The following is a 19326-nucleotide window of genomic DNA, read 5'->3' as shown; positions in this document are numbered from 1 at the left end:
AGATTCCTGGCTTTACCACCAAAAAAAAGGAAGGTACTAAATGCTTCAATCCCCCAACAAACCTCTGCACATCATAGAGGGGAAGATGAGGGTCAGAAGGCCTTGCTCAAGATTATATTAGTGGTGACTATATTGTAACACATGTAAAATATATGGTATTGCCTGTCGTCGGGGGGAGGGAATAGAGGGAGGGGGGGTAAATTGGAAAAATGAATACAAGGGATAATATTATAAAATATATATATATATATATATAATAAAAAAAAAAAAAAAAAAGATTATATTAGTGGTCCAGGTGAACTCTGGACTCCAAATCCAAGACTCTTTCCACTATGCTACACTGTCCATCTATGTTTTTGGCCACACTTTTCTGCTATATCTTAGTCATTCTTCCTATGCCAGGTCAAATTTTACCACCTCAGGGAAGCCTTTCTTGACCATTTCAGCCTCATCAGCTCTGTCTTTTCCGAATTTCTTTTCTTTTTTGCTGAGGCAACTGGAGTTAAGTGACTTGTCCAGGATCACACAACCAGGAATTATGTGTCTCTGAGGTCATATTTGAACTCAGGTCCTTCTGTCTTCAGCAATGGCACCACCTAGATGCCACCTTTTCTGAATTTCTATTTGAATTATCAAAGACCCCCTGGGAAGCTATATTCCTGGTTTTGAGGTTTTGATTCTGTCACTCATTCTGTGACCTTGTACAAATGCTTAGTTCTCCTGTGCCTTGGCTTTCTTCTCTGTAAAATGGGAAAATACTACTTGCCTCACAGGGCTATTTGTGAACTGGAAAGACATTACAAAAATGAAAACTAGCATTGAAATTAGATGATGAGTACCACAAGGGATCCTTTCTGTCTAGTGCACATACTCTCCTGGCCTGGCAAGGTTGAGGGCCCATTTGTTCAAAGAATTACCATCCTATGTGTGTGTCTGCCCCTTCATCCAAGCAAATGAAAGGCAGATGAGCTCAGGGGAGAAAACAGGGAATTTGAAAGCCAAAGGACCTGTGTTTCACTTTACTTCCACTTTCCGTGGCCTAGTTTTTCTCATCAATGACAGTGGTGAGATGGGTTTTAGGGTCCTTCTCAGTTCCAAATTCCCAAGTTTTCTGTGGAACATCTGGTCTGGCTACCTAATCAGTGTTTAGCAAAAATTCTAAACACAAGTGCCATTTCTCCTCCATTCCTACCATTGTTTAAAAATTTTTTTTTACCTTGCTATTCAGATTTTTTATTCCTCCAGATGAATTTTTATATTTTATCTCACAAAAGTACCAATATGTAAAAAACAAACCCATATAAACCATTGTGTTTCTGTATGCTACAAACAAAACCCAACAGAAGATAAATTCTATTTAAAATAATTACAGAATGTACAAAACATTTGGGAACCTGCCCATGACCTATACACAAACTGTATGAATACAACTACAAAACACTCTTTTTTTTTTTTTTCCCCTGAGGCTGGGGTTAAGTGACTTGCCCAGGGTCACACAGCTAGGAAGTGTTAAGTATCTACCATATTTGAACTCAGGTCCTCCTGAATTCAAGGCTGGTGCTCTATCCACTGCGCCACCTAGCTGCTCCCAAAACACTCTTTAAAGAAAAAAAGACAAAGCTATTCAAATAATTAGAAAAAAATTAATTGTTCATAAGGAGGCTGAGCCAATTTAAAAACATACTAATAATAATGATACTAACAATACTACCTAATTTATTTATCCACTGCCATACCAATTATACTCCCACATGCTTACTTTATAGAGCAAGGAAAAAAAATTCATGTGAAGAAAATTCATGTCAAGAATCTCAAGGGAAATAAGGAAAAAAATGGGGAGTGGAAGGAAAAAATACAGGGGAGGAAATAGGATTAACAGTACAGATCTCAAACTGTAATATTATCAAAATAATTTGGTATCAGCTAAAAAACAAAGTAGAAAAGTTTAGAGACACAACATGACAGTAGCAAACAAACATAAGAGTAGTGTTCAATAAATTCAAAGACTCCAGTCCTTAGGTCAGAGACAAAAACCTGCAGGCAAAACTGGAAAGCAGCCTGGCAGAAGTTAAGGCTGAGACAACACATCATACAGCATACCAACATCAGCTTCAAGTGGATATATGACTTAGATATAAAAGATCACATTAGAGAAATTAGAGAAGCAACCCCCCCCCTTTTTTTTTTAAAGATTCATGACCAAAGGATTAAAAAAAAAATCACAGAAGACAATTATGATTACAACAAATTAAAAAGTTTTGAAAGTACAAAATCAGTGCTGCTAAGATTACAAACGGAAGTTAAATGGGAAAACATCCTTGCAAATAGATCTCTCTGCTAGAAGTCTATTTTCCATGATATATAAAGAACGGATTCAATTTTATAACGATAACAGCCATTCTTCAACTGATAAATGGTCAAAAGATATTCATGGACAATTCTTACAGAAAGAAACCCTAGCTAATATATACAAAAATATATACCCCAAAATACTCTCACTTGGATATAATATACAAAAAATATAACCCCAAAATGCTCCAAATTACTAATAAAGAAATGTAAATGAAAGCAACTGAGATTCCATTTCACTATCAGATTGACCACTGACAAAAAAGGGAAAATGACTATGTTGAAGAATTTCAAACACAAAGCACAAAACTTTGTGCAAGTATAGCACAAAACTTGATGTATAATAGATGCTTAATAAATGTTTATTGATATAGTTAATAGATTCATGAATTAGAATAGCCATTCTAGAAAGTCATTTGGAACTATCCCTTAAGTCACTAAAGTGTATCGGACCTATGATCTAGCAATAAATACCAGGACTATAACCCAGAGATCTAGGAAAGAGAGGAAAAAAATGACCATATATCCACAAATATTTGTAGCAGCTTTTTTTTTTTTCATGTTAAAGTACAGGAAAATAAGGGGATGTCCATTAATTTGAAAATGAAGGAAATTATGATTTGTGAATGTAATAGGATATTATTGTGCTGTAAGAAATTAAGAGATAACTTTAAGGAAACTTAGAAGACTTATATGAATTGATCCAGAGTGAAATGAGTAAAACCAGAATTGTTGTACTATAACATCAACAGTGTAAAAATGAGCAATTCTGGAAAAACTTAAAAAGAACTCTGATCAATATGATCAACCATAATCTCTGAGAACATGATGAAGGATGTTCCCTACCTCCTGACAAGTGATAAACTAACGATGCAGAATGAGACATTTTTAGACATGGTTAATGGGGAAGTTTATTTTGCTTGATTATTCATATTTGTTACAAGAGTTTTCTTTTTCTTTTGTTCTGCTAAGAGATAGATTCCTCTGGAAGTTTTACTAGCATGGTGTTAAAATGATATTCACTTTGATCATATTTTAATTTTTATTATACTTGAGCATTGAATATTTCTCCCACTATTTTTTTTTTTTTTTTTTTTTTTTTGAGGCTGGGGTTAAGTGACTTGCCCAGGGTCACACAGCTAGGAAGTGTTAAGTATCTGAGACCACATTTGAACTTGGGTCCTCCTGAATTCAAGGCTGGTGCTCTATCCACTGCGCCACCTAGCTGGCCCCTGTTCTTTATTTTTTTAAAGAACATTTTGTAATTAAATCTACACAAGGACTGAATCTGCTTTGATAGACTCAAATATTTTATATATTAGCTAATTACTTAAAATAGAATTTCCCTTTCTATTATTGTCTCTTGGATTTTGTTGTTATAATATAGAAATAATGTTAACTTTGTGGATTTATTTTGTAGCCTGTAACAGTGATGGACACTATTGTCTCCAATAGTTTCTTTCCTGAGGTCCTAAAACTTCCTAAATAAATTATCATGACATCAGCAAATAGGGATAGTTTTACCTCTTGGGAAAAAGTCTTTTTATCGAATTTCTCCAATAAGGGTTCGTATTCAAGATATATACTTAAGTAACAAAAATACACAAGATCCTAAGCTATTCTTTCTTTTCCATGTACAATTAATTTTTTTAAACATATTTCCATATGAGTCATGTTGGCAAAGAAAAATCAGAACAAGAAGGAAAAACCATAAGAAGGAAAACTAAACAAAACAAAAAAGGTGAAAATAGCATGTTTCAATCTGCATTCAGTCTCCATAGTTCTCTCTCTCTCTCTCTGGATGCAGATGGCATTTTCCATTCCAAGTCTATTGGAATTGTCTTCAATCATTGTATTGCTGAGAAGAATTAAGTCTATCATAGTTGATCATCACACAATTTTGCTGTTACTGTATATGCTTTCCTGGTTTTGCTCATTCACTCAGCCTCAGTTCATGTCTTTACAGATCTTTCTGAAATCAGGCTGTTTATCATTTTTTATACAACAGTTTTCTATTACATTTATATACCACATTCAGCTATTTTCCAATTAATAAGCATACACTCAATTTCCAATTCCTTGTCATCACAAAAAAAGCTGCTATAAACAATTCTGCACATGTAGATCCTTTTTTCTCTTTCTTGATCTCTTTGAGATACAGACCCAGTAATGACTTCTGGATCAAAAGGTATGAACAGTTTGATAGCCCTTTGGGCATAGTTCCAAACTGCTTTCCAGAATGGTTGGAGCAGTTCACAACTCCACCCAACAATGCATTTGTGTTGCAGTTTTCCCATATCCCTTCCAAGATTTATCATTATATTTTCCTGTCATCTTAGTCAATATGATAAGTATATATATGAGGTAGTACCTCAGAGTTGTTTTAATTTGCAATTCTCTAATTGATAGTGATTGCAGTATTTTTCCATGACTATAGATGGCTTTAAGTTCATTCATCTGAAAATTGTCTGTTCATATTTTTCGACCATTTATCAGTTGGGAAATGACTTGTATTCTTATAAATTTGACTCTGTTCTCTATATATTTTAGAAATGAGGCCTTTAACAGAAACACTGGCTATAAAATTTTTTTCCCAGCTTTCTGCTTCCCATCCAATCTTGGCTGCATTGGTTTTGTTTATACAAAGCCTTTTTAATTTAATATAATCAAAATTATTCATTAAACATTTTATAATGTTCTCTAGTTCTTTAATCATAAGTTCTTCCCTTTCCCATAAATCTGACAGGCAAACTATTCCTTGCTCTTTAATCTGCTTATTATATCACCCCATTATGTCTAATCATGTACCCATTTCACTAAAGCTATTCTTCAATAGGTAAGTGGTTAAAGGTTATGAACAGTTGTCAGAAGGAAAAATGTAAACTATTAAAAATCATATGAAAAAATGCTCTGAATCACTAATAAGAGAAATGCAGATCAAAATACCCCCAAGGTTTCACCTCACATTCAGCAAATAGGCAAAGATGGGATAGTTCATGTTGGAGGGATTGTGGAAAGGCAGGCACACTGATGCATTTTGACAGAGCTTGAGAATTAGTATAACCATTCTAGAACTCAAAAGGGAATTATGAAAATCAAGTGGCTACAATATCCATAACCCTTCAGAGATCCTACTGCCAGGAATATACTCAAAGGAAGTCAATGACAAAAAGACTCCATAGACATCATAATATTCAAAGCAGCATTTCTTGGTGGGAACAAACATCTAGAAACAAAGTAGATGCCCATCAATTAGGGAATGGTTAAACAAACTGTGGCAGGTGAATATAATGGAATATGATTGCTACGTAAGAGGACAAATATGCTGAATATAAAAAAGTATGAAGTCTTTACAAAGCCAGGAAAACAATAATATACAAAGACCACATCAACTCAAATGAAAAGAATAACAATCAAAAACAAGTCAAAATGAATTTGTCATTGGAAAGAAATATGAGAGAAAGCCTTTCTCCAACTCCTTTGGTGTAGAAAGTCAGGCTGTAGGACATCGCATATTAACATCAGATTTTTTTGATATACTGAGAAGTTTTGATTTTTTTCTCTCTTTTTCTTTATAAAAAAAATTATTTGTCATGAGATAGCTCTTTGGGAAAAGGGAAAACAAGAACATAGGGGAAAATTTAAGAAATATAAAAACAAGAATCATCAATAAAAATTTAAAAACAAAAGAGAGAGACTGGGCCTAGGAGGCTACAAGAAATCGGGGAGTGTCAAGCAAGATCTGGCCTTCCTTTTTTCAGACTCATGAGACTTTTCATCCTTCATTCCTACACCAATTTTATGGAAGGATTTGGGAGGCAGATGGTATGGTAGCATTTATCCTAATAGAATATAACAGAATGGACAGGAAATATCACTTAAAAGCAGAAACCTTACAACTTTCTGGGCTGGTTCCATCTACTAGTTATGGTCCTGGGGGAGAGGGCAGGAGTTTAGTAAACAGAAAAGGAAGCTGGGAAATAGGTAAGCAGAAGCCCAGGAAGAGACCCACACAGTGGGCCATCCTACAACTTGGGAAATGTGCATCTACTTCCTCTAATTTTGAACGTGAACAAGAAGGAGCCTAAAGGGTAGAAGAATAAGGAGTTGCACAACAGGCCAGTCCAAGTATTGAAACTGACTGGTATGTCTCAGCCTTCTTTTTTCCAGGGCATAAATGTGAGGCTGAGCGATAGGAGATGGGCGAGAAGAGAAGAGGGCTTCTGTGCATGTCCAGTGATTGAGCCAGAGAATATTGTCTTCCATGCTAAGATGCAGTATGAACTTTAACATATGTAACATGTATTGATTAACCTGCCATCTGGGGGAGGGGGGTGGGGAAGAGGGGAAAAATTGGAACAAAAGGCTTGGCAAAGGTCAGTGCTGTAAAATCTTGTAAATAAAAAGCTATAATAAAAAAATAATGTAGTATGAAGTCAGGAATCTGGGTTCAAATCCTGGCTTCAGTATTTCTAGCTGCAAGGATTGAAGTCTCAGTTTACTCCCTTAGTAAAATAAAGCTAAAATTTCCTCCCAACGCTCTGGGGTTATTTTGAGAAAGGTGCTTTGCAACCCTTAAAACATTATAGATATGTGAGGTCCATACTTCTAATTTAACAGAGGGCACCCCAACAGGAGAAGATAAAAAGGTGGAGGACAGCAGTCCACTGAGTGCAGGCAGAGAATCCAAGTGGCCTCTCCTTACAGGGCTGGGGGCACCTGGTCTTCTGGCACAAGTCCGGCCAGAGGGCTCAGAAGTCCATAGAGCTGTGGGCCAGGTAGTCCTTTCGGCCAATGTTGCTGACTTGTTTGGTCTGCATGGCTTCCAGCTTGGGGCAGTCAGTGATGCGATGACCCAGACCCCCACAGAAAGTGCAGCCTCTCTCTCCTAGAAAAGGATTATGACATTTAGAACTGCAAATCCTGAGCCCAATCTTTTCCCCACAAAACCTAGGAGTATGTTTGAGATTCCCCAGGAGTCCCATTCCAGCAGGACACCATCCCAGACCTGAATCAGACATTACCTCCAATGTCCAGCATGGACTCATCCCCACAGTGCAGGACCTGCAGCACAGGAGGTACCTTCTGCTTGGCTTCAAGCAGGAGGGCTTTGAGATCCATGAGTACTGACTCATCTGAAATTGAAAACAAGGAAAGAAGAGTCAGGCTCAGGTTAGCCAGAGTCAGGGCCTGTACCAGTGCCAATCCCATGATTTGCCTGTTATAGGACCAGGAGAAACAGGAGAAAGGGCCCTAGGCCGGGAGTTCTGGAAGCCTAGATTCTAGTCCCTGATACTCCCTTGCTGGGGGACCCTGGCCAGTTGCTTCATTTCTGTGAGCTTCACAGCTTAAATGAGTTGTTTGAATCAGACACTAAAAATAAATTTTTTGTATTCCTTACAGCATTTCCCACAAGACACCCTTGATAGAGACATTGATATGTCTTTTATAAAGTGTTCTACAAGAGAACCTCAGAGCCTTGGCCACTGGCCAGGATGGAGCTAACAAAGAACAAGAATGGCAAATGGTCAGGGGTCTCCTAAGTCATAGGCCAGCAGCCTCCATCATACCACACACCAGACCCCAGGGCCCTGCCAGGATCATTTCTTTCCGGCCCCACTCCCTCTGGCCCGAGACAGAGGCTCACCACAGGCCTTGTTGATAAAGGTGGTAGCGATGCCTGTGTTCCCAGAGCGCCCTGTTCGACCAATCCGATGTACTGCAGGAAAAGAGATCCAGAGAGAACATGGTTCAGAGAAGAAGGACCAAAGCTCCAGCCCCAAATCCTCCTCATTCCCTGGTCTTCACCATAATTCTCGATCTCTTCAGGCATATCATAGTTGATGACATGCTGAATGGCTGGAAAGTCCAGGCCCTTGGAGGCCACATCAGTAGCCACTAAGACGTCTTTCTTGCCGTCCCGGAATGCTTCAATGGCTTTGGTCCGTTCTTCTTGATCTGAAAGGAAAAGGGATGATGATGGGGATGTCAAGGCCTGGAGGAAGTGGGGCAAGGACAGTGCTGGGGCTGAGCCAGGAGAATCAAAGGTCAGCAGTGGCCAAGCAGAGTCAAGAGTCTAGGACACAGATGAGAATGAGACACAGGACAAAAGGAGAGGATAAAGGAAAGAACTCTCTGCAGTTCCAAGGGTAAGAGAATTCAAGGGGACAAATGACACTCTGGGTCCTAGCTCTTGCAGCTGTTTCTCCCCTCTGACAGGAGGCCTCATTCCTTCCAGCCAAACTCACCTTCATTTTTAGCTGTTCTGCCTGGCTTGGACTTCATCATGCCTTGCACCAGGTGGTCCCAACTCCTTTTCTGCTTCTCTTTATGTGTTGTCTTCTCCCGTTAGATCATATGTTATATGTATCCTCAGCACTTACCAATGTCAATGCTTAACAAATGTTTCTGACCACTGACTCTCCCTGTCTGAGTAACCCTGGTTATAAAGCCCTTGTCAGAATCAGGCTTTATAGAAGTTCCCCCCCCTTCCCCCCGGGTTCTTCTCCACTCACCTTTGCCTCCATGGATGGCTACAGCCTCCACACCCTTGAGAAGTAAATATTCATGGATGGCATCCACATCTGCCTTCTTCTCTGCAAAAATAAGGACCTGCCCCAAGGGGCAACACATATATTGCATCTAGTCCTAATCAGCACAAATCTGGGGGAAGAACCCAGAACTGACCTCTGGTTAGGGCTAGGTTTTGGTTCCCAGGGGGATCTTCTTCCCAACTGTTTCATTTTTTTCCATAAAGATGAACCCTTTCCCAGGCTCGCAGGGCCCATCTTCCCCATTTTGTCCTCAATATTATAAAAGGGTAGCAAAGAAACTCACTGGTGGGGGCGTCTTTTGCAGACACTCCAGCAGGTACACCATCTTGGCCTCTTCCTTCACATACTCCACCTCCTGTATATACCCAACCCCAGAAGAATATCAAAGATCAGACTGACCAAGACCCTCCCATCCCCCTTCAGAGGGCCCAATATTCTGCCAGGAGGCCTAGGGACAGGGAAAGACAATGTCGTGTGTATGCCATCTCCCAAATAGACTAAGACACAGCAGGCAAGGACCATGTTCTATCTCATGTCTCTGTCCCAGCAGCAGATACTGGTTGATTAATCACTTGTTGAACTGAGCTGTCAACCCCTAAGGCTCAGGTGACAAAAGATCCCTGACCACAGAAGAAGGTTCCAGATCCCATCTCTGTCCTGCCCAAAGTCAAGGCTAGTCAGGCCTGGGGAACTTTCTGGTGGGCAGGAAGTTGGTAAATATGTAACACATTGTTCCACTCAATTTCCTGAGCTTGGCTAGAACAGCTGTGGGTATGTGGGGACTAGGATGGGGGATGGGGGATGAGGGTGTGTGTGATTACTCAAACCTCAACACTGAGACTTAAGCTGAATGAAGGAGAAGTTAATGTGGAAGCCTGCCCCTCATACCTGGATGACGTCCAGACTGGCAGCCCCTGCCCGGCCCACGTTGATGGTGACAGGCTTTACCAGGGCACTCTTAGCAAAATTTTGGATCTTTTTGGGCATGGTAGCACTGAAGAGCAGTGTCTGTCGCTGGCCCTGAGGGAATGAAGGACAGAACCCAAGAAGAGGGGAGTGAGAGATTTCTTCAAAACCAAGAGTCTTGGGAAAGACCAAGACTAGGGAGGGGGGACAGGACTGTGTAGAGACATTCCTGGGTACTTTTGGGTAAGGCACCTTGAAGTAGGAGAAGATGGTTCGGATGTCTCCCTCAAAGCCCATGTCGATCATTCGGTCAGCCTCGTCCAAAGCCAGGTAGCGGCAGATGTCCAGACTCACCATTTTCTTCTGAAGGAGGTCCATGAGACGCCCTGGGGTGGCCACCATCATGTGCACTCCACTGGAGAGGGAAAGGACTGTTCTGTCTTTGTATCCCAGTGCCTAATACAATGCCTCACACACAGCAGGAACTTTAAAAAAAAAAATGCTTCTTGAATTGAAGAGAAGTTAAAGTCAAGAGGCATGAGGCACAGGATGTTGCCTGGGCAGTCAATGATGACTACTAATTGGGTTAAATTAGAGGCCAAGGAAACATGATTCAGAGACCAGATCCAGCCCTGAGGGAGCCCAATTGGAAGATGAAGAAGGCCAGGCTCCAGCTGAGGGCTAATTCAGGGACCAGATGTGCAGGGGGGAACAACCTTCCTATTGGTTTTCAGGGACTTTGTTCATTCCATGACTGCATCCTCTCCCACAGCTGGAAAAAGTCCAGTTTGAGCTGAGCATGTCTAAGGCCTAATATAACTGAGTGCAGATGCTGGTAAAGAATCAATAAATTCAAGACAATGCAATGTGGGATTGGGGTGGGGGGAGTTTGTAATTGCCCTGATAGAGAGTAGCTAAGGTAGGGGGGAGAAAAGAGCAAAGCAGAGAGCACTGACAAAGTCCAGGATAGCTGTACTCACTGCCGGATAGTTTCCATCTGCTCTTTGACTGACATGCCCCCAATGCAGAGGGCACAGCGCAAGGGCGGGGAGCTGTCTTCCTGCAGCAACCGACAATAATACTCCAAGATTCCGTGGGTCTGACGAGCCAGTTCTCTCTGTGAGCAATAAGAGCCGCATAGAGCCTGGTGCCAGGCTGCCTCATTTGTGTCCTTTATAAGCCAGCCCTGTCAGGGTTCTCACAAGGGCAGCCACTTAGTGAGGTATCACCCCCATCCCCACATTCTCCCTACTTACTGAAGGGCAAATAATGAGCCCATAGGGCCCTTCCCGCTTAGAGAATGGTAATCTTTTCTCCTGTTCCAGGCAAAACATGATGACAGGCAGCGTGAACACTAATGTCTTGCCAGAGCCAGTGAAAGCAATGCCAATCATGTCACGGCCAGAGAGGCTACACAGGAAAAAGGGAAGAGAAAAGAAAGGAAAGCGGCATTCAACAAGGAGAGCCTCTTTGGGCATTATTTCCTAACAACTCTCCCAAGCTTCAGGCTTGGCGGATATCTAGCCTGGAACCTTTAAAAATGAGGGCCACCAAAGAGATCTTAAAGAAGGGAAAGAGACCTGTATGTACAAGAATGTTTGTGGCAGCCCTCTTTGTAGTGGCCAGGAACTGGAAACTGAATGGATGCCCATCAATTGGAGAATGGCTGAATAAGTTATAGTATATGAATGTTATGGAATATTATTGTTCTGTAAGAAATGACCAGCAGGATGATTTCAGAAAGGCCTGGAGAGACTCACATGAACTTCTGCTAGGTGAAATGAGAAGGACTATAAGATCATTATATACTTCAACAACAATACTATATGATGATCAATTCTGATGAACATGGCCCTCTTCAACAATGAGATGAAACAAATCAGCTCCAAGAGAACAGTAATGAAATGAACCAGCTACACCCAGCAAAAGAACTCTGGGAGATGACAACGAACCACTACATAGAATTCCCAATCCCTCTATTTTTGTCCACCTGCATTTTTGTTTTCCTTCAAAGGCTAATTGTACACTATTTCAAAGTCCAATTCTTTTTGTACAGCAAAATAACTGTATGGACATATATACATATATTGTATTTAACATATACTTTAATATGTTTAACACATATTGGTCAACCTGCCATCTGGGGAAGGGGATGGGGGGAAGGAGGGGAAAAGTTAGAACAAAAGGTTTTGCAATTGTCAATGCTGAAAAATTACCCATGCATATATCTTGTAAATAAAAAGCTATTAAAAAAAAAAAAGTGAGGACCACACTTACATGGTAGGGATGCCCTGGATCTGAATGGGAGTGGGGTGGTGAATTCCCTTCTTCTTCAGGCCCCTCAGAATGGCTGTGGACAGAACAGCAAGATCAAGGACGAGATCAAGAAAAAATTTTCCCACTGTGAAATAGCCCCTGCCCCTGGGTAGGTAGCAAGCTCTCCACAGACTACATATCAAGTCAGCCTGGGGGAAGACCTACCCACATAGATCCCTATGCATGTCAGAATATATGTTGGGAGCCCAATAGGTTTCTACATATGGAGAAAGGAAAGAAAAAGAAATTTACCTGCAGGGAACTTCATTTCCTTGAAGCTTTTGAGGGGGGGCGGGATCCCTTCTCCTTCTACCAAGATGTGATATTTCTTGCGAACACGGTCATGCCTGGCTTCAGACATGCTCAGCACGTACCGAGGAGCTTTCCAGCTGTGTAAGACAATACCAATGGAAATGGGCACTGCTTCCAAGTGCCAGCTGGGGGTTCTCTCCTTGGCTGAAGGGAGCCCCAGACAAAGCCAGACTTTCCCCATCTCATAGTGGGACCCCCCAAGGGCTGGGGCTGGCCTTCTTCTCCTTCCCTATCAGTGTTCCTTACTAAACAGTAAGTGGGCCTGAAGAGACTGTCCAAAGTTGGCACTGAGGTCAGCTGCGGAGACAAACAGCCTCCTTCTAGCTTCTTTTCATCCCTAGCCCTTCAAGGTAGCCCTCAACCATAAAAACACGATAGCAACACTCATTTCCAGAGCATTTTCCAATTTGCAAGCACAGAGTCACAATAATCCTGCTTGGTAGAAAATGTATTATTATCCTCATTTAGGTGTTGGGAGTTCAAGAAAGATGAAAATGATTCGCCTAGTATTACAGAATAAGTAGAAAACTCCATCACAGACCTGAGCTATGCAGAATCTCAAGTCATCCAGCCTAACCAATTACAAGTCAAGCCTAGTTTTTGTGGCCCCAGGTTCTATTATCTTTTCCTTCAGTGTGCTGCCATCTCAACACACAGCCTGCTGAATAAAGGCATAGCTCTGCAGATGACTGTAAGCTGGAGAGACAGAAAAAATGCTAGATAAGAGTCAGGACTCAAAAGGACACTAGGCTGAAGCTAATAAACTTCAATTGAGGTAAATGCCAAATCTTAGAATTGGATAGTGTAAAAATTGATTTCACAAGTATGAGATGGAGGAAAAATGGACAGAGAGAAATTTGTCTGAAAAAGATCTAGGGGTCTGAATGGCCTTCGAGCTCAATATGCCAACGTGACCTTGGGTTGCACAGTTTCCAAAATAGAGAACTGATGATCCTACTGTGGGAGATACAGGTTAAGAAGCTTTCCCTTTCTAAGCCACAAGTGTTCAGAGTAGAAAAACAAGTACAGTAAAGGGCCCTAAAACCAGGTTATGAACTCTAGAAAGAACTAAGAATGTTTAGAATGGAGAAGACAAGACTCAGAGGTGTTATTACTTCAGGGACTTGAAGGATTGTCACATGAAAAGGCCCCAGAGCAGGAACAGGAGCAATAATGATCTGATTTAGATTTGACTTCAGAAAATACTTTCTAACAATTAGAGCTGTCCCAGGATGGAAGGAGCTGCCCCTTAAAGGTGACAGATTCCCCTGACTGATGCCTTCAAGCAGAGATTGTATGATTTGTTGTTAAATTGAAGAAGGAATTTCTTCTGGGTGCGAAGGCTACTGGTCTCTTCCTCTTGGTTCCCAGTACCTGGTTTTGATGGGATCATCGTAGGTGATTCCTTTTGCCATCTCTTTCACTGACATGAGAGCTAAGGACAAAGGAAACAATGTTATAGAAGGTTTCCAGCTCCCTATTATCCCTTAAAGTCTAGGTCTTAAGGGAGTGGCCCCTTTAGTCATGGATATCTGGGGAGCCCAAGGAAGTTGGCTGTCCCAACCTGGTCAGTATCCATTCCTGGAAAATATACCCTGACTTAGTTAAGTGGCCCTAAGTCCTTCTGAACTCACCTCGGCCTTCTGCCACACTCTCCAAGATCTTTTCTTCCTCTTTCAGCTGCTTCTCCTTAGCAGACTCTTTCCGAGCTGGGGAATAAGTCAGAAAGAACATGTAAGCAAGGCCCTGAGTCCAAGGTACCTTGGAGTACCTCAGCTAGCAATCTCAAGAGTTCAGAGATCAAATGATTTAACTAATAGTTGGGCAAGAATTCCCTCCCCAACAAAAAGCATCTACTTAAAGACCTAAGGATCTGTTCAAGGCAGTTAAGAAATGACCCGTGGAGCAGAAAATGAAAAACTATCCCAAAGGGGATTTCAGCAGTCCATACTAGGCTCAACTTTTTCCTCTTCCTCCTTCCTGCCCCTATATGCATGGGGTATCTCTCCCAACATGTTCATACCCCAATCTTGCTACCTTCCGCCTTCTCCTTCAGGTGCTGGTGCTGGTCCAGAAGGCTGACATTGGACTGGGGGCCCAGTGGAATGTCATCTTCATCTCCTCGGGGCTCACTGCCACTATCTTTCTGTTCCTCTTCAGCAGCTCCCTTCCGCCGCATCTGCAGCAACTTTTGTAGCTGCAGGAGGAATCCAAGCGTGGACCCTCACCAAGCTGGAAAGTCTAAAATTGCCCACCCCTTCCTCTTTCCATGGGCCTTGGGAATATCCCTTCCCACGTCCACCTCTAAACCATCCTAACCATCCCCCCATTCCTACCCCTACCATTTGCTGCTTTCTCTGTTTAACAGGCACATAAGGTACATAATCCTCATCCTCTGACAGTCCCCCAGATGCATCATCTTCTTCCTCTCGAGGTCTCTGGAGAAAGTTACAGATCACATAGGTAACGGGCAAATGTGTAAGGTAACAGAAGGAACACAACTTGGAATTGCTTCAAATTCATGAAATGCAGGTTTCCTGAGCCATGGCTCTGAATAGCCAAAGACAAAAAAATGAAGACAGTCCCTTTTTGCAAGGAGTTTCCATTCTGACATGAGGATAACACTATGTACAAATGAGCAAATATGAAAAATATTTAAAGTAATGTGGGCAATGGTGGGAAATGTTAACAATAGAAGGGAGCTGGAAAGGCCCCATGAAGGAGGTGATACTTAACTGAGCTAGAGGCGAGGCAGGAGAGCATTTCAGACACTTCAGACAGAGCCAAGGCAGGGAGCCAAATGAAATATTTTAGAAGGAAAAAAGCCAATAGGCCAATTTGGCTGAAATATAAAAGTTGGGGAGGGGTAGTTGTGGGGGGGGGGGGTTGAAGAGTAGTGAGGGGGGATGAAGAATGTGCCTGGAAAGGGATGTTGGATCCAAATTATGAAGCCTTTAAATGCCAAAGAGAGTAATTTATATTTTATCTTAGAGAGGATGGGGAATCACTGAAGCTTTTTGAACAAAGGACTGATATGTTTAGGCTTATATTGTGCTTTTTAGACAAATGAAACACTATAAAATTGTTATCAAAAAAGTGGTTTTTTTTTTTAACAACAAAGTACTAAAGAAAGGTGAATTATTATTACTGGCAAGGGAGGGCACACATATCACAGGTGGGGGGAAAAAATCACTTAATCAGTTGTAAAGGTCTTGAGAGATCATCCTCTTCAGTTTTACAGATAAGAAAACAGACCAAAAAAGAGGAAATAACTTTCCCAAATTAGTTGGGCTTGTTCATCCCAATCCAGTCACACAAGTTTTTTCATCTTTTCTGTGTCCTAGACCCCTTGGGCAGTTTTTCTAAGTCTGATGAAAGTGATGGACCCTGTCTAAGAATAATCCATAAATGCATTAAAAAAATTAAGGATTGCAAAGGAAACCAATTATCTTGAAAATACAATTTTTTGTGTGTGGGTGTGTGTGTATAAATTGAAATGAGTAAAAAAAACCTCAGGTAAAGAACCTTTTCATCAGAGGTTATCTCACCTCTTCTGACTTTTTTAATTTTTAAAATTTTCACTTCCAAATTCTCTTCCTTTCTAAATTCACTCCCCAACCCATTGAGAAGATGTACTGTCTAACTTCTTCAGAGTGTGTGTGTGTAAACATTTGCTGCATTTTCAGCAGTTTTAATTCCTGACTACCTGGCTTTCAATTGCACCATCCTCCTGAAACTAATACTCTCTTCTAGTTTAATGCTGACCTTCTTTTCAGCAAATACAATAGGGGGTTCTCCTCCCCAAATTTTTCAACTCCTTGGCTTCTCTTCCATTTTTATACATTTTGTTCCTTTACTCAAACCACTTTCTCTACTCCAGATGACTGCTCTCTTCTAATTTTCCTTCCACCTTTCTTCAATTATCTTCCTCCCTAAATCTGAACTCTTACCCTAACATTTCTGTTTCTGTTGGGGGTACCAGTATCCTACTAATTCATAACCCCAGAACCATCAGGGTTGATTCTCCACTCTCTTTCACACAGAAAACAATACCAAGGTCTCCAACTGCATCTAAAGCCACCTCCAGTTGTCCTGATCTATAGATCCAGAAGGCTCTCTCCAGAGAGAATGTGACTTTGCACAGCCCTTCCTCTCTAAAATTCATTTCACTGACATCATCTTCCTCTTAGAGAATGAAGGTCAAGCAATGTTCTTTCACAAACACCCACAATCCCTCCAGGCAATTAAATGTCTAGTCTCATCTATCTCCCTTCCCCACATAGTTAATCTCTCTCCTCCAACATCCATTGCCAGGACTACTACAGAGCCTCTTACCTGGCTTCCCTGCCTCATTTCCCCCCCCCAGAACAATCCACCTTTCACATAGATACTAAAATAACTAAGATTTTAGCGTAAAAATATTACTCTTCTGCTCAAAAGGCTTTGGTTTCCTCTACAATTCTATATTTTTTAAATTAATTTTTAAAATTAAAAATTTAATTTAATTAAAAATTTTGAATTCCAAATTACAGATCAATTACATCTTGAAAATACTATTATGGGGGCAGCTAGGTGGCTCAGTGGATAGAGCACCAGCCCTGAATTCAGAAGGACCCGAGTTCAAATGTGGTCTCAGACACTTAACACTTCCTAGCTGTGTGACCCTGGGCAAGTCACTTAACTCCAGCCTCCAAAAAAAAAACAAAAAAAAACTATTATCCTGGAAATTGTGATAACAAAAAAGAAAATACTATTATCCACATAACATATCAATAATAATTATATAGTATTGCTTGCCCTCTCAATGGATGGGGGAGGGGCAGGGCAGGAAAATTTGAAATTCATATTTTTTAATAAAACGAAATCTTTTAAAATATGTAATTGTTAAATATTTAACGAAATAAAACCACACTAAAAAATTAGGCATGTGAAATCACACACGAACAAGAGCTCAACCTTTTCTCGTGTCATGAGCCCCCTTTGACAATCCGGTGAAATTCTACCGTTTGTAGATTACATTTATAATTGAACAAAATGCTAAATTTCAACTAAAAGTCAGTGTAAACAGAATTCGCCTCGCCCCCGCCCATCACAAGTCCCTCGGCTCATAAAGTCCGGTCTAGAATAAGCCTCTCCCTGCTTTCCGATGCTGCGCTAGAACCCAGAACCCGCTCTGCTCCCCCTTCCTCCCCTCCCCCCCGGGCTCAGGCTCTTTCCTTCTAGCACATACAACGCCCACTATCCAGTGGGCGCTCGGTACGTGTTCCGGCGGGACTGAGGGGAAGAAAGCTCAGCAACCCCACGGAGCGTTTGGGGAAACGGGGCTGTGGTCGCCTTCCGTTTCCCGCCCTCCTTGGGGCAGGGGCAAGACCCGAGGGCGTCAGAGGCTCCGTGGGTAGCTCTCCGGGAGCCCTGGGCGCCAGCGGGGAGAACGTGGTTATCACTGCCTTTCGGCACAGCGGGCGTCCCTCACAACCCTGAACGTTTCGTGTTAGGCGTTTTAACGTCTGCGAAGACTACGGGGTGCGGGAGGCCCCAGGAGAGGCCGGGGAAGGGCGTGCTCCGGAACCGGTCCGGATGGGGGGGTAGCCCGGCTCTGCCAGGGCGCGCATAGAATGCCGCTCAAGTCTTTTCCCGAGACGTCTGGTAAAATGGAAGCGGGGGAGGAAGGAGTATTTGCGTACAGGGTTCGCGAACCTTTCTCTAACTGCGCGGCTGATACAGGCCGGCAGGGAAAGGAAAGTCGCGGAAATCACCAACAGACTTAATAGCTTGCTCCTACCTTACCTTCCTATCCGTTTCCGGCTCCTCCATGGCACGAGTATCACTCACGTGGCACGCGAACCCCGCCTCCCTATAAACTTAACCAATCACCCTCGAGGAGGAGGCTCCTGTCTCCCAGCAACCACCCTTAGGGGGGGGTTTTGGATTCTTTTAAGGGTTGCGTCGAGGGACAAGCTTCTCCCCCAACAGAAATGGAGCATGCGCACAGGATAGGTTTGAAGATACCGCGGTGGGGCACCGGAAGTCCAAGCACCGTAGGGAGGGCTTAGCGCCTGGGTTGTTGTGGGATACTGGAAGAACAGAGAAACGAGAAGCACGCCCCCTGGGGAATCCTCTCAGAACTGGACATCCTCGCTTTCTCTACACCCTCCCCACCCTCCTGCGCCTGAAGGAATCAATCAGGTTTGGGGCCCGGGTTAGGACCCGGCGGGCTTCCTTTGGCCCTGGACTCCAGTCCTCTCCGCGTTACGGTTTGCGGAAGCTGGGACCCAGGCTCGCACCAGGCGAGGCCAGGATGTAGGACCAGGCCTTCACCATTTCTGACCGCGTGAGACATTATTGTGCCATCTTGTTCTCCTCTTTTTCATTGAAATTAAAACGTCCTGCTATTTTTCACCTGCCATTTTCCATCATTGAGGGAGTTACCTCTAGCAGTTGTAAAAAAAAAAAAAAAAAAAGCTGCCTATGGTGGAAGAATCTAGAAGGGACCACTCTGCCTATTTCCTTACATTTCTAAAGAGTCAAATGGCGAAGAGATTGTTCTCTCTCCCACCATGGTAGCATCCATGGTATTTTTCACCTACATGTAACGCTCTGTCGCCCAGGTGTGACCGCTGTTGTAACTGGACAAAAATAGCCCCAAATAAGCACGGACTGAGGCAGTCACCCCGCGCGGCCGTCCCACCGCTGACGGCCCGGGTCGCGGGTGGGAGCGGCTGAGGGATGGAGGCGCAGCCGGGAGGAGTGGGACGGCGGCGCTTTACCGCTCCGAAAGGCCTGTCCCGAGGAGACCCCCAAGGGGGAGGAGCAGGGACGCCCAGCGAAGCGGGCTGAGCTCCAAAGGGCTTAGCAAAGGGTCTGCGGCAGGGGTACATTCATGGGGAAA

At 42.5% G+C, this 19326-nt stretch overlaps 1 protein-coding gene across 1 annotated transcript; it reads right to left on the bottom strand.

The window, feature by feature from the left end:
* Positions 1-5537: 5537 nt before the first annotated feature.
* DDX41 (DEAD-box helicase 41) lies at positions 5538-18341 on the bottom strand. The gene is made up of 17 exons (XM_074292262.1): positions 18225-18341; positions 14780-14875; positions 14475-14634; positions 14072-14146; positions 13812-13872; positions 12378-12514; positions 12087-12159; positions 11066-11219; positions 10790-10926; positions 10062-10224; positions 9792-9923; positions 9187-9258; positions 8865-8961; positions 8158-8307; positions 7997-8068; positions 7374-7484; positions 5538-7237 (listed from the first exon to the last, which is right to left on the bottom strand). Exons 1-17 carry the CDS (start codon positions 18249-18251, stop codon positions 7101-7103), a joined length of 1854 nt encoding a protein of 617 aa, XP_074148363.1. The 5' UTR covers positions 18252-18341; the 3' UTR covers positions 5538-7100.
* Between the last annotated feature and the right edge of the window lie 985 nt (positions 18342-19326).

Source organism: Sminthopsis crassicaudata, chromosome 2, assembly GCF_048593235.1.
Source record: "Sminthopsis crassicaudata isolate SCR6 chromosome 2, ASM4859323v1, whole genome shotgun sequence".
In the NCBI taxonomy this organism is placed as follows: Eukaryota; Metazoa; Chordata; class Mammalia; order Dasyuromorphia; family Dasyuridae; genus Sminthopsis; species Sminthopsis crassicaudata.
This window is presented reverse-complemented; position numbering and strand designations above follow the sequence as displayed.